We start from the raw sequence: 25287 nt of genomic DNA, 5'->3' as shown, positions 1-25287 counted from the left end.
ACGACGTCACTAGTATGAATATTAAGTAGTGCATAATTATCCATGCCCGGCCCACTTCGCTTGCCTTGTATCCCCTTTTCCGCGCCCAGTCAACAATACCAGACGAGAACTCAGAAAAATAAAGCATATCGGATTTAATTAATCATATCAATTCCAAATACATACAGTTATCACATATTTTGACAACTCCAAACAGAAACGCATCGTGATGACCATAGAGAAATTAGGAAGGCTCACATAAGGCCCATTTCTCACCTTGAGCTATACGTACACCTAGTGATTAGACGTTTGCATTTATTCAATAAGTGGCCGTTATAGGTCCATTGCAACAAAACACGACATCGTTGGTGCACAGTTGGTTCCTGCTAACACTCACACCATCATGGCCGCTCGTCCCATAACGAAATCTTTTTTTCCGCGGGCCCAGCAACATGGGATCATTGGATTCATCTGTTCACTCGTGTTAATCTTGGTTTACAGCACGGAGATGTGAACGTCGCTTCCTGTTTAACCCAAAGAGTGTACGAACTCCGTATTACGATGCACGGACATACGGTACTGATACAGAGACGCACGGATAAACAGACCCAACTGTGACACATGCGCAAAGGAGCAGGATACGGAAATGTACTGGAGTGGTAGATGATCTCGTATATGTGCACGAGCGGGGCAACAGAAAGCTTTTTCTACATTGAAATTATGAATAACCTATTAGTACACACACAAGCCACGCCCATGTTGTAAAGTTTTTCTGTTTACAACCGTACCTCTACTGTCAACACCCAGGATCGCTCGCGCCTCTTGCTGGTGGCCTTGCCGATGGGTCTGACTTGTTATTTCCCCTTGTTTTCGCTACCAGTTTAGATATACCTTGCATCGACTTTTAACTGTATTCAGTGCATCGGAGGCGCAGCTACCACGCAAAAATAGCGGGGCGTGACCGCCGTATACATCCCTTCGAAGCGGGCTTACGTCATCAACGTCCAGTCCCCGCAGCCAACTGTGGACGACCTGGAACACACACCCCGCGGGACCAAGTGGGTGCATGGTTTCGGTTTTGGACAACAATGACGTCGTACACCTGCCGTCGAAATCAGTAGAGATATGGCGAAATGCAAATTATCAGCGATGGAGGAAGAGATTATGCGAAGCATACAGCGTCTAGGAATCGTTCCGTACGCAGCAGCAGAGACATTAGTGAGTTTTAGTATACCGTTGATAAAGTATCGTGCCTATCGGAACCAATCGCAGTGGTGCGTGACTCAGAATCTTATCCACTGATTGGTTCCGGTTGATACGGTTCGACGCAAGCCACGTTATCAACGGTCTGCTAAAACTCTCTATTTTCTGGAGAAGCAGCAGCGTAGAAAGGAAAACGTGCTCCGGTAATCATGCTGACAATCAACGGCTACATTACACTACTGGTAGGATTCTGTGTCAACGATTAGATACGATCTTCGCTCCCGGTCAAATTAAAACATTTACGGCAAAGTTTGCAAGTTTGCGTGCAAATTTTGCAAATTCGCTCGCAAACGACTGTCCACGAATCGTCAACAGCCTCTGTGTATGATGTCACAGCCAGTTCGCCGCGCAGGCGTATCGTAGCAGCCGCCGTTTACGGCCTTGGTTAATATATTTTCGTCGCGCTGCGCTGACTTTGAGACAGAAATCTTCACACACAGAGAATGGTGCAGATTTTAGCCCACACGATAATTCTTTTGTTACTTGATGCTCTGTTTCGTCTTAAAACTGGCAAATTTAACTATAGTTGGTCGTTTCCTTGCATCGTGGAAGTGTGCCACTCGGTGGGCCCGTCCAATCTGAATGGTGGTTACTGTAACGCCAAGGGTAGTGAACCAGAAGTTGATGATTTTACTGTCTGCCTGAGACCAAGATTCGTTTGCATCGTTCTGAAGACCATAGAAAAGGAGGTTTTCACGCCTCGCTCTGTTCTCGGGGTCGTCTAAACGATGAGTGAAGTTAGCTACCGTGCTCTCAGTTTTCCTGAAAGTTTCCTGAAGGGTTGCAACATGAGATTGCAGAACGGGCAAAGATGATACATCTTTGACAACGTTTTCGAGTTTGGTTGTAAGGTCATTCAGCTTGGATTCCGTCTCGACCAGCTTCGAGTGAATGGCTTTGGCTTCACATAGCAGCTCTGAGTTCTTAGCATCGATACTAGCGTCGTTACACGTACTCGGATCTGGGTTAGGCTCAACGTCACGAGACAGTAACAGCAGCAGGGTAGTAACATGTACACAATCGTAAGCTGTGCAAACCAGTGTCCGTGGGCAGGGTACCACCAACAGAAGACTACTCGATCTGCGCGTGAACTGAGAACAGTTATTCTTCACCTCCGTAAATAATGCGAAGCAGTTAGGGAGAAGCATGTTGGTGGCACAGGCCTTCCCAGCGACGTCTTCGAAGAATGCAGAAGCATTTAAAGGTAGGTACTGGTGGCACCGGTATCGTTGGCTGGATGGTGTCGATGCGGTTGTAATCCAAAGTGTTGAGTGGTAATGGATACCAAGTTCGGCGAATAATCAGCACGTGGCTCTCGACCATTCGAAAAGGAGTTCCGGGTATGCGATGAAGCGTGGAAATCCGAGCTTCTGCGAGGCACCGGTTTTGGCGGGAATACCGAACAGGAGCAAACAGCAGATCTGCTTGAATAATGCGAAGCGGTTAGGGAGCAGCCCAGCGGGTTTAGATTCCATCACCTCCTAATCTTACATATGACCCTGGCTATCACCAACGAGCGGACGCTTGTACCCACTCGGATATGCCACTAGTCGCTCAGTGTCTGCGCAGCGCGTCTCACGTGATGTCACGGACTCGCAACGCGCACGCTGCGGAGTTACAGTAGTTACAGCGTAGGCTGTGTGCTGCGGAGCATTCGTTTAACTAGAATTCGCAGATGTGTCGCCATTCCTTCGGGAGATGCACAGGCAGTGCCCGAAGATAAGGATCGCAAGCGGCCGATAATGCCAGGATGCGGCGTGCGACAAAGCGTGCCGCCATTACACTCGGCCAGATTTTCAGAAATGCGCACCAAAGAGTAGAGTGACTTCAACATGAGGTGAACGCGTTTACAGGCGAAACCCGTGTTTTCTCCACGAGGCTCATGGCATCGTATGGTCGGGTTTGCCGTTGCGCCGCACGCAACCATGTACGGTCACTACGCAGGGACTGCCCTTCGTCTTCTGCAATACTATCGCATTTCGTACGCCTTGGCAGTGCACCAAAGAGTACAGTCATTTTTTTTAATAGTGCAGGCCTCAGACGAGGAGGATTGATCAGCACTTTATTTGCACACGGATAGAAATAAGACTTCTTTCAAGGAACATGCAAAGTGTACTTTAGCTGGTTGAAAACCGTTCATAATTTGTCTAGTGGAGCATAAAATGCATCCACGTATACTATTTCGGCTCAGCAAGGTTTTATTACAGCGCAAGTTCATTTTAAGAACGCCGCCACGGCGCAGGATTCGCAGACAGCGATCTTCAGGCCATTCCGGTCTTTGCCAACGATGCAATTTGGTAGCGGTCACGCGCAATTTTTGCCTTTACCTCACATGATCCTCTCTGCTTCTCGCGGGGTTTCCTGCATTCTCCAGCAACGGTGGATTTCATTTCAACCAGTACCAGGGGCGCGTTGTTGGCACTCTCCGGTGATCGCAGCTCATCGCCTCTGCCAGAGCAATGGAGCGTCCACGTGACCCTCGTCGTCACGTGCAGTGAAAGCGGCGTTGCTGGCCTCTTTCACACCGTCACTGCGCTCCTCGGTAACCGTCACCGGGTTGAGGGTGACAGACGACGGAAATCTTCGCGCCGTGCGTCGCCAGTGAGCGTCGCCAACCCAGAAAAATGGCGGAGCTCTACGCTTTCCTCGCTGATGTCGGCATATGTGAAGAAGTCGTCCGCGTATTTCGTCCTCACGCTGACGCACGGCCCTCTCAGACGATCAGTTTGTTGCACACTTCCGGCTTTCCAAAGATGCAGTACGAGAGGTGTGCAGCGCCGTTTCGGAGGACTTGAAGCGACGTACGTCTCACCTCGTTTTTTTTTTTTTTTTTTCATTCGAACCGAGGTTGTTGTCATCGCCTTCTAAACAAAGACACTGTTCCTCTTACAGCGCAGCAGTGGCGCTCCACTACACTCTCCGTGGAACAGAGAGTACTAATAGCACTGAGGTTCTATGCGACGGGTGCCTTCCTCGATAACATTGCGCATGAAGAATGCATCAGCACAACAAAGCGACCCGTGTCGAAATCAATTCATGATGTAAGCTGGGCGATCATAAAGGACCTGGAGGAACGTGGACGTGAAACGAACGTGAACGAAACGAACGTGAAAAAACATGGGGTGTTGATCAACATAACTAAAAGCTTGTTTTGGGCTGGTATAACTTGTTTTCAGTTAAGTATGCTTATTGCTGCTTAATTTCTTGTGCTACTTGTATATTGAATTTTGATTTGTAGCACTGGAGAGTCACGTAGCCACCCATACTCGCAAAACAAACCTATAAACAGTGTGCATACACAAAATGGCCTCGATATGCTGAAACTTTGTTAATATACATACACAGGAGCTGTTGAAATGTCACACATGTTCGGAGAGGTGGATTGGCTTCCTGTGTCACTGAATTCAGGATGGACCCCTTTTAGCGGGTGTTTTTCTATAGCCATATGTACATTTGGGGCGACGCATAAAGATGTGTGTGCATGCTTTGCACTACCTTGTCTCTAACATCTTTTTTTCTTCCGTTTCTCAATTTCTACTCTTCGTGGGTACATCAGCATGAAGATGTATTAGTATCGCACCTTATCTTGCTATGACTACCAAGGTGGGAACTTACATGCTTACGTGTCCCTCTGTCGTTCCCTGTTTAGTACATGTGCGACGAGCTCTGTCAGGGGCCCGACTAGGGCCCGACAGGGCCCGACTTCATAAATGACTAGCTCTCCTGACTTGTTTGAACTTTTTATCTTGCTTCCGCACAGCGCGCCGACTCACACAAAGAAGCAGGCAGCAGACGATCCTTATAGCAGCACGTCATTGGCCGACTAATCGTATTCGCAACATATTTTGTGTTACTGACTTTTAATTAGAGTGTGAAATTTAACTTTTTTTTTGCAAAACGAAAAGCTATGTGTTATCAAGTTCAGAACACGCCTGATACGCAAGAAGAAATTAGTTTTTGCACCGGTACACAAGCGTCGGGTTTCAAGAGTAATGTCACCGGAGCGTCGCGGAAAGGAGGGCCGGGGAGGAGGTGAATGACGTCGCGTTGGAATGGTGTTGTTTGGCGGCTGGGAGGGTATTGTCATCCTGCCAGCGTCGCAGTGACGATGACGAGCTGCGAATTCGAACGACGTCGCGATGACTTGGCCGACAGCGCGCCCATGGTCTCCCACGTTGAATTCTGGCGCTGTACTTCGCTTCTTCTTCTACAGGCCCGGTTCTGCCTCTTGTCACACATGATGTTTCCCTTCGCTTGTACTTGTCTGTCATCATATCTGTATCTACAACTGCCTTGGACAGGATTGCCTTTCAGATTTCGTGTTATGTAGCTCAGCAGTAAACTGAACGTCTGCGTTGACCTGTTGTACGGAGCGCTTATTCACCGATACGTAGCGTTTGTTCCACGTACGATGTTCCGCGGTCCCTTTTAATCCTAGCAGTGACACCAAACATTTCCATGTCTTGAAGAAACCTCGAGGACGCCACACATGTTTCGCGCGGTGAGGAGGTTTACAAATTTAGGGAAAACGTCCACCGCGTGTACGAAATATCAGTGCTTTCCTTTCTAGTTTTGTTTTATGTTCGTTGGCGTCAGATAGACTGCAAAGTGCACTAAGAGGTTCTACATGCCAATTTTTTATGGATCACACGTAATGTTTTTCTTGGAAACCAAGCGACAGATTTTAATGCTAGTGGTCTCATTGCAAAGAGGAAGCCGGAATGCATTCCGTCTTGGGCTTCAAATTGGGAGTAGATTTACACGTAAGGTGAGTCAGCCTATTTGTGTGGGTGTCTTGGCTTGAAATTCGAAATTCGAATTCTTGGAAAATTTCGAACTTGACCTTATTTGTTTTGTGGTGGCCTCGCACCATTTTTGTGGTCTCAATCGTATTTTCCAATTTCTACTGCGAGTTGGAAGGAACCGCGGATCAGAACCAATGTAAAAAAATATAGGCGACTGGAAGGCGTTGCGATTTCCAGCGCCAGCTATTGGTGACTTTTGCTGACGCTGAAAAGAATTTTGACATTGCCGACAAATGCCGCAACACTTGTCGTGCCGGTCTCCAAATTTCTCTGTAAAATGTGTGTGATATGTTTCTAGAAGGATGACTAACACTGGACACAGTCTTCGGCATGTTTTAAACTGTTCTTCATTACAGTACATATCTGTTTACAATCTAGTCTATTTATGTACTGCATATGATGTCTTTATGGTCTGAAAAACGCATTGTCGTAGAACGTCTGTGCAAACCTATTTGTGGCACTAGCATTTTCCCTTGCCTCGGCAGTCTCGCGGCGTCTTCTGAAGTAGTTCTCGCCAGATCTCACCGCTGGGTCCTGGCGTCGAATGCGGCGCAACTGTGTCTCTCGGACTGCAACGCTCGGGCGGGCCAGTGCTCGTCATGAGTTTTCCAGCTTGCCGGCTAGTTGTCGTCGCCCTTCCTCTTCTTCTGCACGATCCTTGGGCGACGCCTCATAATGTAAAGCGACGGGCACAGGCAGCTATCATTAAATGCAATAGCATATATGTCTTGAACGCACTTTTCGGGCGTCGGTGCTTCTAAATTGCACATGTCCTTCTTAAAACTTCTGATGGGACTGCAGTCTTTGAGGAACACGTCTAGGTCACTCAGATGAAACTTGGTCGATGTAGTCGCATGTTACAGCGATGCGTCTACATTGACCAAGTCTCTCTGCATGATGGACACTGCTTCTGTGGACGTCATCCTGATGAGCTGACGCGATCGCGCTGTCCCGGTATTTCTCTGCACCACTTGTTGGCAGCTCTTCTGAAAAGTGTGCGAATAACACATTCCTGAGCTTGTCGCAGTTTTGTGCTCGTCTTGAACGAGATTCCTTGAATTCTCCACCTTCACGCCCTGCGGTGTCTGTTGCAAGTGTGGCGGCCCGTGGAGGGCGATGAAGAGGTGCCTCTGCTGCCACGCGCTACGGCGCTGGCACGACAACTTTACCGGCACCGTCCTAGCGTGAGGCCACGTTCATCTGCACGTTGGGACATTCCATCATCGCTGGTCAGGACTCATGTAGGGGAACACCACCTCCTCTACATTTGGTGACCCGAACGTGATTTGAACACGTTGCCGAGATGCAGGCTTCGGACGAAGAGCTACGTCAGCTTAGACGTTCTTCCACCACGTTGTCCTTCGCCGAATTGCCCCTGCCCTGATCCCTCCACAAGTTAACCTGTGACACATCGACAGGGCGCCAAAGACCTTTCGTCACAGCACCATTCAGGCAGCTGGTCTTTGACAGCCTCCATTCCCTCTCGCATCCTGGTATTCGAGCATCGCAGAAGCTTGTCACGTCACTGCTTTCCATGAATGCCGACGTGCGGTCATGGACCCGCAGCTGCCTTGTCCGTCAGCGAGTGAAAGTACATCGGCGTACCAAGACACCGTATGATGCATTTCCCCTGCCGGACATACGCTTTTCACATGTCCACATCGACCTCGTGGTACCCGTGACCCGCCTTCCTGCTGTTCCCAAACGTGTTTCCTGGAGCCGTCCGTTACGCCGCCCTGCATCTCTGGACGCTTGAACGTCTCCTTTCCCGGGGGGGATGATGTAGCAATCACATCGTCAGCCGCAGTCCACCAGCGCGCGGTTTACGTCAGCGCTAGCCAGTACGAGAATCAAAACATTCCTTTCAGTTCATCTTCACCAATCAACCAAGCCGGTCATTAAAAAGGCTACTTTCCCTCCAGACTCTCTTGTCGTCTCAGCCTCGACGCAAGCTATGCTGAATTCCCTCTTTGCTCGTTTCAGACACAAGGGGGTCTACTTCACACCCTGGACTTTTGGGAAGGTCGGTCTGGGCACTTCTGGAACTTCTCTCACTGACAGATAATCTTCGGACACCGAAGACAGCAGTGTACCACCATGGCTTCTCGATTCCAATGTAAACCACTCGTCAGAGAGGTTCACCGTGATGAACCGATGACCTTCATCTTCGGAGTTCGGAGAGATTTCCGGCGAGTAGAGCGAACGCGTCATTCGCTTTTTCTACACTTTCTCCAAAGACATCAGTCCTGCTGAGGTTGCAGTCTTCCTGAACTTCCTCGTAGACAGCCCCAAGTTGCAATGGCATATCTTCATTTTTCGTTGAGCGTGATGCCTTGTTCCCCACTGCAGCGTTGCTCATTGCCTTATGAGCCTCTCTTGGCTTCGCCGCAGAATATGCCTTTTCAGGGCTGCTGGCTTCAGAGTCAGCTCGCGTCGGAACTATGCTGGAGCCCACGGTCTCTGCACTGTACCGGACTCCATTGTCGGGATTTCCTTGTTATTTCGGAAAAGGAATCGCTGCAGAAACATTAATAAGTACAGAGGGAATCGTCTCGTCGCCAAGGTCAATCATGCTCCCAGTACCGAATTCATTTAAAACAGTTTCGCTGTAGCACACAGTGCACGCAACGGGACCCAGTGTAATGTAATTTGCGGACGTAATTTGCTTCCACGCAGTGTTTAGCAAATAATCTGGGTTGACCCAGATGTTGTTCAGATGTAGAACTCATTCGTACGTTTCATCCTGTTGGAGTTTTCGTTAGGGTACTGTCTGTCAACCTCCCTGCCGACGCCTTCCCTTCCACGGACTCCGGAGATGAACCGTGAAGTCCATCATTGCAAGCAAATGACACAGAAAGAGAAGAGAACAATGATCACAACATGTACTAAACTGAGGGCACACATAACAAACTGGTTGAACCATGTGTCTGTCCATACAACTGACAACAGAAAAATTAGGTTGCCAATAGAAATGTAATGTCCATTTAAATGTAGAAATGAAAATATCAAAGTAAATATGCAGAAACATGACGGTGCATTGGCAAAACCGGCTGGGCAATATTGGTTGCCAATAATGGTACAATATGGAACTGGGTTGCAATTGCAACATTTGGCGCATATTTACAATATTGGTTGCCAATATTGGACCAATATTCGTGTGCTGCTTGGGGCATTCTTTTCTTCTGTCTTGTTGCAAAGAAGTAAAGAAAAGTTCGAGGGATTTCGGGGCTTGTAAGAGCGATACAGACGTCAGTTTCCCCGATGAAGACTTCCTCGTTCGTGCAGACCACGCTGCGTGTCAATGCGCTGAGTGATGTACTTTGGCAGTATTACTGGAAGCCGAGCGTTACAATCGCACCAAGAGCATGCAGTTGACGCGTCATGTAACGAACGCCACCTGTTACAATAATGTCCTTAACGCGTTTTCTTTACTTTTTTGAGGAGTTGACGTCCCGTATAACCTCAGCTATAAGGACGAATCGCGTCAGTTTGACAGGGAAAACTTTATCGGAAGGAATGTAAATATTTTTGTGCGAATGCCTTCGGGGATGAATACAGATATCTGTAGCAAATACTCTGGTACCGCCTAATATTTCGGTATTCACAAAAGAGGTAATGTAATAGTGCTGAAGGTAGATCATTGATTGGTTACGATGAGCTGCCACATTTTTTTTCTGCGTCTTTGATGTAAGCAACAGTAAGCGCGGGCTTCTGGCATCGTTTATGTATACAGCTGCTAATACTCTAATGCCCAGGCTGTCGCACAGGTGGGCAGTCTTCTAGGAGTGGATTTCAAGTTGAGAGGTGGCGCTACGGATGCTGGGACTTGGAACTTCTGTTTTTTAGTTTGGCTCAATTGGAGGAAAGCAAAAGTTTATAAAATCTGGCTTAAACGAGAACCAAGATGTGTTCGCCTGGGAACGCCTTCCCCTTACTTTAACGAATACTTGGTACGAACTTTTCTTATGGCAGAGTTTAGATTTCGTGACGTTTAGATTCAGTTCCGTTTGGCGCGCGCTTTGAAATCGTGATCTTTTGCTGTGCGAAATCTTCCGTTACAACGTCGTCAATTTGGCATTTCAGATAACAAAGATAACAAGCAGCATTTCAGATATCGTATAACAAAATGTACATGTAGTATTTTACGCAGCAATCTTCTGCAGTCTAAGGATCACATGCATGTAGTCGTTTCCCTTTAGTTTGAGACGAAGTTGTGACTTTATTGAAATTCTTCTTGAGTTTGGAATGTTATCACAGCCATGCACAATACAACATGGTAAGTACAGAGCGCAGCATTTGGTGAACAGTGCTTAAACCCCTTAGTTCAGTTTTCTTCTGCGCTGACGACATTTCTCCAAAGGCGCAGGATCCCAAGGTACGCGATACATTTTATGTCCTAGTTCCGCAGGATCAGTGCGGTTAAGCGCTAAAAATCCGCTTATCTTCACGTTGAAAACACGCTGACGCTATGTGACTCCAGCAGAACTTGGGAAAAGAGGCGTAAGTCCACGTGACATTGCAGCTTCCCTTACGTCATCTTGACAGGAAGCTGCAAACGACCCATAATTATTAAAACCATTGCCCATCGAACACCATCAATCCTGTAACGTGTCAACCTGTCAGGGAGCACTAGATCTTTAAGTTGACACGTTACACGATTGGTCGAGATACGCACATGTTCAAGGCTCATTGGTTTCAATGATCATCGAAGACTCCCCGTGAGTGAGGTGGAAGAAGTTCACGAGAGACCGACCTCTCAAGCGGGCTTTGATCATTTTAATAACCTGTCCGTAATCATCTCACCCCTCCTTCAGTCTCAGCAGCGCTGAGACTGATCGCTGTTAAGAGCCACATTTTATGATTCTTACTCTCTGTGTGAGCGTGTTTCCCGTATCGCCATCCGTTTGTGGAAATAAGATAAAAGAGAAATCAATAGGCGGTCACGGTTGTGTACGTGAAGGGCACCATAGGTGTGCAGGAGTGAACTGAGGTGTGTGCTCTAGGGCAGCTTTCAGATATATAAAAATAATACGAAGATTTACGAAACATTACCTATTCACTATCAGTACGCGAATGGCTCGCAAGAACAATAAAACAGAAAACCATCATACAGGAAAAGACCTTCAAAGGGAAATCGCTTTAAAGAAAAGACATAGAAGGGTTCCGACAGCCCTGAATCGAACTGGAGACCTCTCAGGAAATACCGGAGGGGACGGGTTTAATGTTGTGACTTCAATCGTGCGCAATACAGATTGTTTGCAGAGTCGGCCGCGGACGGCGTGACAAGGCGAACGTTGCACCCTCTAGTTTCTCATGAATCGTAGATGCAGCGGGACTGGTATGCCCTCTTAACGCAGGTCTCACAGCACATGAAAGGATGTGTTAAATTATTTTGCCGTATTGCACATAAGCACAGAGACGCCTGCGACACCTGGTCATCGTTTCTTGTGAACATGGCAACTCTTGTCCACTACGTACCTCAACTATCTCCCCCTATTTTCCTGGAAGTTCACGCCTTTGATAATGTTCTGCATATAATGAGTCAGCCATTCATTGTTGTCCCATCCGGTCTTGTTGCCCTGTTGTTTCTGTCAGGTGTCAGGAGTGCCAAAGAACGTTCGGTATATTGTCACACTGGTCGTATGAAACAATGGTCGTCTCAACATGCAGGAACTAGCTAACCAGGTCCAGAGCACGGCAGTTCCGCAACGGGAGAGGAAATTGAGGGTGAAGGCCGACACCGAGATTGGAGAGACAGTGTTCGCCTGCGGGAGTACAGCTGAGCTCGGCGAGTGGCTACCATCCAGAGCCCTTCCACTTCGCCTCGAGGACGTTGGCACGTAAGCAGATAGCATACTCGGTTAATCTCGATTTTTTCAAGCACATTGGATATTCGCTTCGCCGTACAATGGACGCGGAGGTAATAGCATTCCCACACATACTTTACACGATGAGTTCTAATGGCGAAGCATCAAGGATAGAGGATGAATTAAGGTCCATATTCCCCAAAGACTTCCTCCGTATTCCTCATTCCCCGAAGAGGATTTCTCTACATCCATAAGAGTGAGGACCCGCTGGCTTTTGCTGATGCTCGGTGATTGGCGTCCCCGCGGACCCTGGCCCCCAGTACCAAGGTGTTACCTACCGTGCCGAGGGAAAGCAAGGTGAAGAGATAGAAACATTGAACGGTGGCGGACGTGGTCTTGGTTAAGCCCCGGCCGATGGGTAGCAACAATTCCAGAATCCTCCCACATGTATGGGTATGAAACATGGTGGACTGTTTGGATTCCCTATTTCCCTGACACTCTTATGTGTAAAAGTCGTATTTCTTCTATGATCGGTGCCGCTATAGCGACTCCGGACCGAGGCTTCGAACGGTATACAGAAGCAGTTCACTTTAAAGTACATTGCACTTTCAGCCATCAGCTCACATAAGGAAAAAAGCTTACCTCTTGGGAAAATATCACTATTATTTATTCGAAAAGCGGTGATGTCGTTGTCAAGAAATAACACAGAAATGAAAACGCTCAGATCCAGATACCTTGTTCTCAAATATACACACGAAGAATATTGTAATACCATCCTCAATGCTCGCGAGATGTTAAGCCAAAAATTTCCGCATCTCTAGAACTGTCGTAGTGGTGTGTCGTGGAACTAATTGATGTTCCAATGTAGAATGTTCCTGTTATACTTACAGGAATAGCTAGTAATAGATGCAAGGAAACCGAAAATCAAGAGAAAAAACAATGAATATATAACAACTATAACAACATTGTGTTGACTTTCGATAGGCCAACTCTACCTGAAAAACATAAAGTGGGTACCTATCAGGGGAGGGGGGCTGAAGTGCTCCCTTATATCCCAAATTTTCTCCACTGTTTGCAGTGTAACTGATTCAAACATGCAGCCGGCGCCTGGCCCAGGTCTTCGTAATATGCACGCTGTAGTCAACACTGTGGCTACAAATGTAAGGAGTGTGAAGGGTTTGATCACTGCGTTAATGGCGGCGGTAATTAACACTCTTACTCTATATCTTCTTCCAAATAGAAATTCGAAGAATATCAAAGTGACTTAGCACATTAGTTATCCCTAAGCTCCAATGGAATTGCCGGTCTACTTCCTAATCTAGATGATGCCAACGATTTTTTCGAAAGCACAACACAACATGTTTTTATCTTCAAGAAACATATCTAAAGACAGCTACACCAAATCAACTGCACAGACACAATGTTTTTCAATAGATCCATCGGGAGCTTCGTATATTCTTTATGCTGTTGTAGTCCTCCACCTAAAGTGCTATAGGACAGACAGGGAACATATCTGTCATTCCGACGCACTTTTGAAAGTTATTGGCCAGGTTTGTGAAAGCCTGGAAGTTGAGCATAATGTCCTCGACCAACACTTTGAGAGCATATCAAGTTCTTCCCACGAGAGTCAGCTCTTTCTTTTGCTTGAAGGAATTTGGTAGCCCAAGTACCTAGTACGGGTTCGTCCCATTTTCGGCATTTTTTTGCCAATATGGGGTTCGCACGGGCAATATGGTGCCCATATTGCAGATATTTTCCTCACATTTGCATCACCAATGCTCAGCCCAGTGTTGTGTGCTGCCTGGGCCTAAGCAGCACGGCAAGATTGGGTGTCGAAGTGTGTGAAGTGCCCTACTCAAGACGTCGTTACATGCAACAACTTCCCGCAGAGGATACACATTGTTCGATACACTCAACATCTGGCAATCCCACAGTAACATGCCGTAACTCAGCTGATAAAGCTGGTGCAAACAGCCGTGGTCGTTTCAGTCAAATCGGGCGTCCTACAACACGCAATGCGCATGCGCCGCACTCGGACCAGTTGGCTTCATTCAAGCCCCCCCCCCCCCCCCCGAAAATGTCAGTGGTTATAGTCACTAATCACAACAGAAGCTGTCATCACAACAGAAGTCAAGTAAAAAACGAAATGCCTTATAGAAAGGGATATCTGTTTTGTAACCCTACGTGCATTGAAGTTACTGCAGATGCAGTGCGAGTTGCTACGGTATATATCCGTCGCTGTCATGAAAGTGTTTAGCTCCTTTGTACCCTAGGAGCGGGTTGTAAGTTTTTGGGTCGATGGGGTAATTGCGCCAATAATCCGGGTGGCTACCGTGGTACAGGGAGCATCCCAATAAGGCTACTAAGGGATGACAATGAAACGATGGCTAAGAAGCAAGCGAGTTGGTGAAGTTGATGCATAATGTAAAACCCCGAGACTAGGGGTTTATCCCTTCGTGTTCCATAGTCTCGGAGTTTGACATTATGCATACTAAGGGATGCTCGCATGTTTTCTGTAGTGGGGTAGCTGTTGGATTATCCAAATCTAAGAGCAAGAGGGTTAGCTCAGGCCAGACTTGTACGTATTTGGAGTATTGTATTTAAAATACTGTATTTTAAATACAATTTTCGGTATTTTGGTACTCTACTCAATACTTTTTGTTTTGTGTATTTGTACTCTATATAAAATACATTTTACGGTATTTTCTACTCAATACTCTAATTACATATTTTGGATCTCCCTCTCAAACTTTCTGTGTCTCGTCTTTCCATTATCCTGCGTGTTCAGTGGAAATTTCCTGAGTCCCTCGGACTTGACCCGGACATTGGCCCTTCTTGGAAGTCTCAATTTAGAGATCTTGCTCCGTATGTACTAATCATTTGCGAATGAAGGTTCTATTATGTGTGCCCTAATGTGGTAACGCCGAATTCTGTCCTCGCCGAGCAGGGACCTGGTAGAAGTTTGATTTGTTCTGGGTCACATATACTTAGTGGAGTTATATGATATCTCTTTGTCATCTTTTTGGGACTTCTGTTTAGACGACTCCTATCATACAGGGACGGCTTGCATAGTACGCGGGTTTTAGGTTATTCATGTCACATAGCGGCGACTCGCCGCATTGACCAGTGACTGGTGACTTTTTGAGTTCAAGGATAAGTAGTATCTTAATTGTATTTCAAATACTTTTTCGAAGTATTTCGTACTCTATCTTAATTACTTTAATTTTCATGTATTTATACTCTATCTTAATTACATTCTAACGTCAGTATTTATTACATTATCTTAAATACATTTTTGAGTATCTTGTACATGTCTGGCTCAGGCCTCCCTCTCTTGTGCCACCACCATCTCTCCCATCCCTCCCTCACCCACCCTTCTCCCTCTCCTCGGTGCACCGAGTCGCCACGCCGAGCAGGCTGACTGCACACCGCACTTTCCTCCCATATCACCCCGCCACTATATTTGTGGGTCATATATAGGGCTGCGATCCCATGAAGGCTTCTGAGCGATGTTTCGCATGGGTAGTTCTGTGGGAGTATCTGGATCCTTGAGCAAGAAGGGACTGCAGCCGTTCTTCATTTTTAGGGAGAGGCAGTATTGTCAGCCGCCTGAAGCTCCCATAGACGCAATGGCCCAGCGAAAATGCGGGCTCCCAAACTCCGTGATCTCCAGGAGCCACTCACAGTGCTCCCGCGAGAGCAGCGTGGGAAAGATCTTGGGTGAAGTGTGCATGCGCAGGCCGACCACCTTTCCTTACCTCCTTCCCTTCTCTCCTCGGGTTTCGCGTCTGCTTTCGCTCCGCCAGCTTCGTCTGTTGTCTTTCGGCGCTTGCTAAGGGCGTTTATGCTTATTCGCTTGGAGGCGCTCAGAGCGGATATGTCGTCGCGGAGCTGACTCGAAGGTGTATGAGAATTGGCTCAGATCTGCTCGCTCTGTGTTTGGATATTCGCTCAGAGAACCTCCGAGACATCTCGCTTCGCTCGGAGCTTGGAGGGAGAACTCACAGATCTTTGCCACAATTCCTGAGCTAGAAGATGGCGGCTATTTTGTAATTTTGAAATGGTTTTCATCTAAACCATCTAAGCCGCCTTACCTCCCAAACCAGATTGTGGAATTAGTCATAAGCGCTTAGATTTTGCCTCTAGTGTAAAAAATGTAAAAGTAACTGGATGTGAAACATACCGAACAACTTTATGTGACACAGGTTTTGATGCAGAGTCTGCGCCTCTTCAGACAGCATATGTATAACATGGAATGGCATGCGATTAAAACGGCTAGAGGGAATCAGGATAAGTGCGTGCGTGTCTGTCCGTGGGACGCATGCAGTCCGGGTCTTTTGTTACACGTGTTACGGGTCTTTGGGAACCATGCACCCCGGGTATCCGTGCCGTGTGTCCGCGCATTGTAATACGGAGTTCGTACACTTTTTGGGTTAAACAGGAAGTGACGTTCACACCTTGGAGCTGTGCACCAAGGTTAACACATGTGAACAGATGAATGCAATGCATCCCCTGTTGCTGACCCAGCGAAAAAAAAAAGGGTTTCGTCACAGCGAGACCAGCCATGATGGTGTGAGCGTTAGCAGGAATCAGCTGTGCACCAACGATGTCATGCGTTTTGCCACTTTTGGAATACGTGCAAACGGCTAATCACTACGTGCACATTTAGCTCTAGGTGAGAAATGGACCTTAAGTGAACCTTTCTAATTTCTGTGTGGTCATCACGATACCCTTCTGTTTGGAGTTGTGATAACTGTATGGATTTGTATCTGATGTGTGTCTTAAACCTGATATGATTTATTTTTCACTGTTCTCGTCTGGTGTTGCTGCCCTGGGTGATTAGTATGGTTCGGTTAGGAAAAGGGAATACAAAGTAAACGAAGTGCGCGAACGTAAACGCGGCATGCCTGATTATGCACTGTTTATTATTCATGCTGCTGACGTCATCCCTGACGTCATTTATTTACAATCGTTTTAGTCCGCGCAACGGACGGATGGCGCTGATGGTCGCTATCGTAGCGTCATTCAGAAGAAGCAGTAGCCTATCTAACCCAAAACCTACAACGCGCTCGTAGAGTACAAAGGAGAGAAACGCTTTCGTGACGGTGACGTACATACACCTCAGCGACACGCAATACATCTGCAGTAACTTCAAGGCCCCTAGCGTTACAGAACAGATTCCCTTTCTATCGACATTGTGTTCTTACTTGGCCTGCCGCTGCCATTGTCATTGGAGACTATAACCACCGACATTTTCGCTCGAATGAAGTGACCGATCCGAGTGTGGCGCATGCGCACTGCGAGTGGTAGCACGCGCGATTTTGCTGAATCGACCACACGCTCTGAGTCGTTTCGTTTTACTCCGCAGCTACGTCCGGTTGGCATTGCTTATTTGCATTATTTGACCGATTAGCATCAGTTTATTTGCCTGTTTTGAAAACCCAATTTTTCACACGATCGGAGCTCAAACTGTGCAGACAAGATGCAGAATGGTGTAAAAGCTTGTTAACACCTTTGTTAATTTCACCTTCTGGTGTTACCGAAGATGTATTTCTTTATACTCCTTTTGAAACACGGATATTACACTTTTCACTAGAGTTCATAACATAGAAAAAGGTGAATATTTCACGAAACACCCTTTTTGTGAGAAAAGGGTGTTTCAGAAGTACTATGCATATTTGCTCCTCGCAATATCTCTTAGTTGGTTCCTTATGCGAAGAGTCAGATGGAATTACCCGCTATTCGCGACATCAGCAATTCTTGGGGGTTGGTACCAGCTATCCCTGCAAGCCAGAAAAGAAAGCAAAATGAGTTTAGTTTGTCTATATGTGGGTTTTATTGGGCCCTTTGTTCAGGATCGGACCAGACAAAAAATGTTTTCCCCAGTGGATTCATGTGGCGACCCTGACCCTTCCTTTCATTTCCTTTTTTTTATTTCCTATTTTCTCTCCGTCACTGAAAATAGCACCTACGACCACATAGACTTCAAGATGATGATGATGAGCACAATGATGTTGTTCTCACAAGGGCGACATATTTTATTCTTTATGGAAACCGCATATGTTGCTTAGAGATGTGTTAACTGATTTCATGTCTATGGTGGTTGTAGAAAAATAATGGTTAAAGTGCATGCCACATCTAAATGACTTCGAGACCATAAGGCCAGTAGTCATCCGTCTTAGCGCCCGCCTTCGCCACAATATTTGATGTGTATGTAGGGAACTATGCACACCACTGTTGTGTCCGGGTAAAAGGACACGGAAGGTGGATGAAGAAATATAGGTTTTTGCACGAAGTCTTCTGGTATATAGGAAGCATAGTAACTTGGACGCGGATCGACTGATTTATGAAGACATAACAGCTACATTGAATGATGGAATACTTTTCAGGAAGGTGTGGGAGTGTACGCTCCGAATGCTTGATACGAAAGCGGAGTTCCGCTACATCATCGGTATACTTGTTGGGAGAGAGAAAATCATTGTGCGCCGTTGGGAAACCGCTATTCATCCGAGAAATGTCACCGCCACTCAGCTTCAAGAGATGCAAGAAGTTCATGTCTTCGGGAGATACGGTAAGGATCTCTTTACCCTTAAAGCGACAAACCTAAGCTGAAAAATTAAGTGTTTGGTTTGTCGCGTTTTCGGAACCCTCATCGTAAAGACCTCCCAATCTGCTAAATCTACTAGTCTTTCCATCCTTATGACTCTAACTTCTGAACCGCAATAAAGAAACCTCTTCATGCAGCGTGACGCGACGCGGCTACACTGAGGCCCCAAAAGTGCGTTACAGAAATGCTTTCGCATTTAAAGGGACGGTCTCGTACACCCCGCCCTTTCCTAAAGTGTGCCATTCGATAGCCCTTTGTTGAAAATGGAATACTGCGAATTTACCCGGCAACACACGTTACAGTTATTAAATAGCCGAATTAAATTGATAAAGATAGCAGAGCATGCCGCGATCTGTGTTGGCAGCAACAAGAACGGCCACTGGGGACCCACTGGGGAGTAACCAGAAGTTACTGGGGACCGCGGCAACTCTCGCACATTTTCTTTCAGTTCTTAGGTGAAAAACGCACATTCTGAGAAGGGGCAAATATGGCGGTTTAGAACAACTCTGTTCTCAGAGACAAGTTACAAGCCGTAGGACAACCCCACCCACAATCACAAATCTGAAGTCGCCGGCCATCAGTGCGCGCGGTCGCATTACAGCTCCGACCAAAAATATATTACGCGCGCTTCCATTACACTCCCCGTTGCACACTGATCATGTTTCGAAATGAAGAGTCACTGACGACGTACATGGAGAAAGAGTGCTCATTAAGTACTCGCGGAAAGAAAACACGTGACTTGCTTCCACGTATCCGATTATACGCCACATTATCGGAGACCCCACAGTCAATGATCGGACTATATTCTCCGCTCGCGGAGTTATGTGCGTGAGTGTCCCCATTTCAAGAGCAAAAGGGATGACTCAAGCCAAGGTGCTTCTGCAAGTTACAATTACCATGACAACGACGACGTACCCGCAGGCCGACGTCATGCGTGACGTGAGAGAAGCGCAGGTTTCGTCGTCTGCTATTACGGCACGTTTCGACAAATTCCTGGAAAACGACTTGCACTGTAAAAAATTTCACCGTAAAAAAAACGGGCAAATGCAAGGAAAGTTGGCTGCCAAACATTGGCCGTTTTTTTTACGGTGGCCCCGTATAAGTTGTGCCCGTGAAAAATACTGCATTGGCCAGTAATTTTAACAGGCATACGCCGTGTAGCATTACTGTGCTGTGGTCGTTAAAAAAACTGCATTGGCCAGTAATTTTAACTGGCATATGTAGTGTACCCTTACCGTGCTGTGCCCATCCCTGGAGCCCCTCTTTTTTTTTTTTTTTCTACATACAGTCGTAGCAATGAGAGCAGTTTAAGTAATGACGATGCGTAACACATTGTGATGTTTGTCACATCGGGATTTATTTTCTATGTACATAGTGATGAAAATGCGCCAATCACCTCTGGCATCAAAACCCTGCAAAGAGAAAGGAAATTGTTACAGGGAGCAGGGCAATTGACATGCAGTTATACTCACCGTTTATTTTTTCAAAGGAAGAACATTCGAAGGAACCATGTGCACCCATCAGTCAGCTCTGGCGTCAAAACTCTGCAAAGAGAAAGGAAACTGTTACAGGGAGCAGGGCAATTAACATGCAGTTATACTCACCGTTTATTTTTTCAAAGGAAGAACATTCGAAGGAACCATGTGCACCCATCAGTCAGCTCTGGCGTCAAAACTCTGCAAAGAGAAAGGAAACTGTTACAGGGAGCAGGGCAATTAACATGCAGTTATACTCACCGTTTATTTTTTCAAAGGAAGAACATTCGAAGGAACCATGTGCACCCATCAGTCAGCTCTGGCGTCAAAACTCTGCAAAGAGAAAGGAAACTGTTACAGGGAGCAGGGCAATTAACATGCAGTTATACTCACCGTTTATTTTTTCAAAGGAAGAACATTCGAAGGAACCATGTGCACCCATCAGTCAGCTCTGGCGTCAAAACTCTGCAAAGAGAAAGGAAACTGTTACAGGGAGCAGGGCAATTAACATGCAGTTATACTCACCGTTTATTTTTTCAAAGGAAGAACATTCGAAGGAACCATGTGCACCCATCAGTCAGCTCTGGCATCAAAACACTGCAAAGAGAAAGGAAACTGTTACAGGGAGCAGGGCATTTGACATGCAGTTATACTCACTGTTTATTTTTTCAAAGGAAGAACATTCGAAGGAGCCATGTGCACCCATCAGTCAGCTCTGGCATCGAAACACTGCAAAGAGAAAGGAGATTATACTCACTGTTTTATTTTTTCAATGGAAGAACATATGAAGGTGCACACAAAACGCGAAGACGGCACGGAACTTCTTCTGGCAGCGTTCATAAGGACATCTGATCATGACCCTCTCGTATGTGCTGCTTCATATGTGACACTATCTCTATATTCGTAGTGAACTGACGCGAGCACGAATGGACGTGACATACTTTCGTGGTTTTGGAGAGCAAATCGATTCGAGGCGACCGTCCTGATGTGTTCTTGTAACGTCCCAAAATGTGACATCTGAGTGTTGCATAGTTCGCCGCCGTGTACACACATAATGCATGACAACACGGTATTCTGCTCGCTTCATGTACATGTCTACAGTGGTCAACGTAGCCCATCAGAGTGTTAAAAACACAAGGGCACCTTCCGCAACGATACATTACAATAAGAGCGCCTTGATCACCCTACGAGCCAGGACGCATGACACACGGAGATCTGAAACTAGGGAGAAGCCTCACAGCAAACGCCACGATTTACTGGTGTCCCATAAGTTCAACAAAAACAAGGCATACGGTGCACCACGCTCAAATCGCAAAGAACAGGATGTGCGAACAGAAATGTGCTTACCTGGCTACGTGCATTCACGAGATTTACAACGACCACTTCGTCCTTCTTCCTCAACGATCGTCCGCGCACGATGTTCGGCGTCCGGCTGTTGTTAGAGTCACTAAATAAGCTACGCTTATTTAGTGACTCTAGCTGTTGTGAATGACGGCAATGACCCGTACTTGGCTTGGCCTTGCCTCCGCATTGAAGCTTTTGGCCGGCGCATGATGATGGCGCCACCGTTTTACGTAGTTTTCGCAGTATTTGTGATTACGGTAACACGCCGTCGTCAGATACTACTAAACGCCCGTAGAAATCACAGTATTTTTTTACAGTGTGGTTATCCCGAATGAAACTTTGACGGTTGTATGTGTACAGTACTAGTGAAGGTAGTTTTGGCTAAGTTTCGGAATCGCCTCGGCTGTACGAGACCGTCCCTTTAAAAGGCTGTGGCATTTGCTTTCTTGCAACCTTCCGAGCCAACATGATAACTACGGAGTAGAAAGGAGGAGTTCGATCTCCACAGCTCTGCATGCAATAAAATATGGCCCCTAATTCACCGCATAGTTTTGGAATGCGACGCGGTGCTCGCGTTCCCTGGGAGACCGGATTCCGAAACCTATCGCCTCGACAATGCATGCGTTTGTTAACGTTTTCATCAAAAGAACGGTACGTAAAAATTATTTGACATTGCAGATCCACATATTGTGCCCTCACGAGCATAGCTGGGCGAACTCACTCATGAGGGCCCTAATGAGTGCCCCTCACCCTCACCTCACGCCTTTGAGGTGAGGGTGAGTGAGGGCAAGCCCGCGATCAGGCCATCCGTGAGTGCACTCATGAGGTCCTTACCGTCATGAGGTCTCCTGTGAGTGCACTCATGAGGTCTTACCCTCACGAAGTTCCATGTGAGTGCACTCATGAGGTTTTGTCCCTCATGAGACCTCCTGTGAGTGCACTCATGAGGTCTGAGGGGCGCCAGGCCTGTGTGAGTGAAGTCACTGGTGAGGCCTGAGGGGTGCGAGGTCAGTATGAGTACATTCAGAAATGAGGTTAAATGACGCTTACGAGACGTGGGCATGGTTCCAGCGATCCAGCTACCGGCAGGGTGCACTTTAAGGGGCTGGTGTGCACGTATTTAGCAGTTTCGTCTATGTCGCGCTGGGAACACAGCCACGCCTCCTGAACTGACGGATTAGTTGGTGATATGGTTCCAGCGACCCAACTACACGCAGGGTGCACTTTAAAGGGCTGGTGTGCCCGTTTTTAGCAATTTCGTCCACGTCGCGCTGGGAACACAGCCACGTGTCCTGAGTTGACTGATGACTTGGTGATATGGTTCCAGCGACCCAACTGCAGGCAGAGTGCACTTTAAAGGGCTGGTGTGCACGTTTTTTGCCAATTTCGTCTACGTCGCGCTGGGAACACAGCCAAGTGTCCTGGGCTTTGCTGTGTTCCCAGCGCGACATAGACGAAATTGCTAAAAACCGGCACACCTACCCTTTAAAGTGCACGCTCTCGGTAGTTGCGTTGCTGGAACCATACCACCAAGTAATCAGTCAGCTCAGGACGATTTGCTGTCTTCCCAGCGCGACGTAGACGAAATTGCTAAAAACGGGCACACCAGCGCCTTCAAAGTGCACCCTGGCGCTAGTTGGGTCGCTGGAACCATATCACCAAGTAATCAGTCAGCGTGGGACGCTTCGCTGTGTTCCCAGCGCGACATAGACTAAATTTGTAAAAACGTGCACGCCAGCCCTTTAAAGTGCACCCTGCCTGTAGTTGGGTCGCTGGAACCATATCGCCAAGTAATCAGTCAGCTCGGGACGCTTTGCTGTTTTCCCAGTGTGACATAGACGAAATTGCTAAATACGTGCACACCAGCCCTTTAAAGTGTACACAGCCGGTGGTTGTGTCGCTGGAACCATATCATCAATGCCTTCATAACTTAATTTGCGCTCGTCTGGTATGCGTCATTTGACCTCATTTCTGAATGCCCTCATACTGACCCTACACACCTCAGGCCTCACCAGTGACTTGTCTTACACAGACCTGGCGCCCCTCAGACCTCTTGAGTGCACTCACAGGAGACCTTATGAGGGTAAGACCCTCAGGACTTGCGTTTGTGAGTGCCGTGAGGGTGAGGACATATGCCCGTGAGGGCCGTGAGTGTGAGGGCGAGTGAGGGCATGTGCCCATGAGGGCCGTGAGGGTGAGGGCGAGTGAGGGCCTGTGCTCGTGAGGGCGGTGAGGGGGAGGGCGAGTGAGGGCATGTGCCCATGAGGGCGGTGAGGGGGAGGGCGAGTGAGGGCATGTGCCCATGAGGGCCGTGAGGGTGAGGGCGAGTGAGGGCCTATGCTCGTGAGGGCGGTGATAGTGAGGGCATGTGCCCGTGAGGGCCGTGAGGGTGAGGGCGAGTGAGGTTTCACCAAAATGCCCACCTATGCTCACGAGTACCTCATTTAAAGGTGCAGTAAAGCAGTAGAGGCTCAGAAGATTTTTCTATTCGATAGCCTGAGCCCTAACTACTGTTACGTCCCAATTTTCGTCCCAGTTGCGCTCATATCTTTTAAGAAAAGTAAAATTGAAAATTACGGGCAACACTGTTTCGAAGAGGTCACCACCTGCGCATTGCTCGTCATGTACAGCGGCAAAATTATGTTGCATGCGGATAACACTGTGTCTAAAACTAAAGAAATTGGCTACGTGTCGACGCAGACATCATGGCGTGCAAGTCAGTCGGGTACACAGATCACTGTTGCGTGACGAATAGGGGATTATTTGCCGCCACACGTCGCCCCAAGCCGTTTTTCCTGAGAGTTTAGATAAAGTCACTGAAACCCTAGTGCAAGAGGAACACAGTAAAATAAGGACGGACAACACAACACTAACCGGCAAACCAAAATTTATAACCGGCAAATATGAAATATACAAAATATAAAAAAAACAAATATGAAAAATATAAAAATATAAAAACCGGCAAATATTTCATTCACATTCAGAGCAATATACGCTTAGATACCTGATCCTATGCTAGCAGACGACGCATGCTATGGGAGCTAGAGGTGGACGTGCCTCGCCCTAGAAATCTCTTTAGAAGAGCGACTGTCAGAACCAGACTAACATACTGTGCTTTTCTGATGGTTTTATCTAAGGAAAGGGATAAATGGAGAAGACTTTTGAAAGGAGACGGTGGAGATAACGCAACGCGGAAACTGTGTAAATAGGCCATCGTTTCTCCCTCTCCTTCCCCTCTGGGAGTTGTTGGTGTTTTCGTCTTTGTATGCGTGTCCCGTGTCTCTCGGTTCTTCGCTCTTTCATCATCATCATGCACCAGTTAGTCTGCACCCTCTCCCTTTTGTTGAAGAGCTCGATGTCTCGACGTCCCCGCTGGTGTCCCCTCGACAAGAAGAGCGATTTGTTACCTACGTTTACCTGTGCAGCTGACGCGTCCCTATACAGGCTATCTCGTCCATAGTTGACGTGTTTTCAAGTGTTTCCCCTATGTAGAAGTGCTGTAGTAGCTTCGCATTGCTTTTCCGTTAAGTTATTGTTCATGTAATTCATGCAATGTCCCACCGCAGTAATTGTCCAGCCCTCATGAAAGACCGCTCCCCCAGAAGACGTGCAAATACGAGTTTCCGCCTTTCGGTGGTTACCGAAAAGCACCGATAAATGTACGCGGGTAAAATTTTCTCATGTTCGCTGGAAACGGATTTTGCACCGATAGCCACCGTAAATGGCCTCCTACGGCTGCTCGGTTTTGCACCAAAGAAGGGAATCACTCAAGTAACTGATGAACTCCACTTCCCTCAAAAGCAAGAAAGCGGAGGAAATGCGGAACCTAATGTTGGGAGACTCTACAGTACTGTATGCTAAGTTGACCTTTCTGTCAGAAACCTCATGCATTCTTGTGGAAATCATGAAACTGATTGAGTCAGAGAGTACAATAGTAACTGATGTTTTGTGCATGCTTGGACTGCGATTGGAAGCGAAACTGCAGACGTGGTGTGAATCAACACCGT

At 47.1% G+C, this 25287-nt stretch overlaps 1 protein-coding gene and 1 long non-coding RNA gene across 6 annotated transcripts in view; one reads left to right on the top strand and one right to left on the bottom strand.

The window, feature by feature from the left end:
• The window catches only part of LOC135388573 (glycerophosphocholine phosphodiesterase GPCPD1-like), a 305097-nt gene that overhangs the window by 10945 nt on the left and 268865 nt on the right, over positions 1–25287 (top strand). For both annotated transcript variants that reach the window (XM_064618194.1, XM_064618193.1), the window contains exons 3-4: positions 11718–11887; positions 18244–18425. In XM_064618194.1, the coding sequence (XP_064474264.1) occupies positions 11718–11887; positions 18244–18425 (352 nt within the window). The remainder of the gene's footprint in view (positions 1–11717; positions 11888–18243; positions 18426–25287) is intronic.
• On the bottom strand, positions 19794–21603 carry LOC135387253 (uncharacterized). Of its 4 annotated transcripts, none has more exons than XR_010420983.1 (7): positions 21284–21603; positions 20594–20665; positions 20330–20533; positions 20198–20269; positions 20066–20137; positions 19934–20005; positions 19794–19873 (listed from the first exon to the last, which is right to left on the bottom strand). It is a non-coding gene; the product is annotated as an uncharacterized LOC135387253 (long non-coding RNA). The 4 variants fall into 4 exon arrangements; XR_010420982.1 differs by having other exon boundaries at positions 20066–20269; positions 20330–20401; positions 20462–20533; XR_010420981.1 differs by having other exon boundaries at positions 20066–20269.

Source organism: Ornithodoros turicata, chromosome 3 (assembly GCF_037126465.1).
Source record: "Ornithodoros turicata isolate Travis chromosome 3, ASM3712646v1, whole genome shotgun sequence".
In the NCBI taxonomy this organism is placed as follows: domain Eukaryota; kingdom Metazoa; phylum Arthropoda; class Arachnida; order Ixodida; family Argasidae; genus Ornithodoros; species Ornithodoros turicata.
The sequence above is the reverse complement of the archived record's forward strand: the minus strand, read 5'-3'. Positions and strand labels throughout refer to the sequence as shown.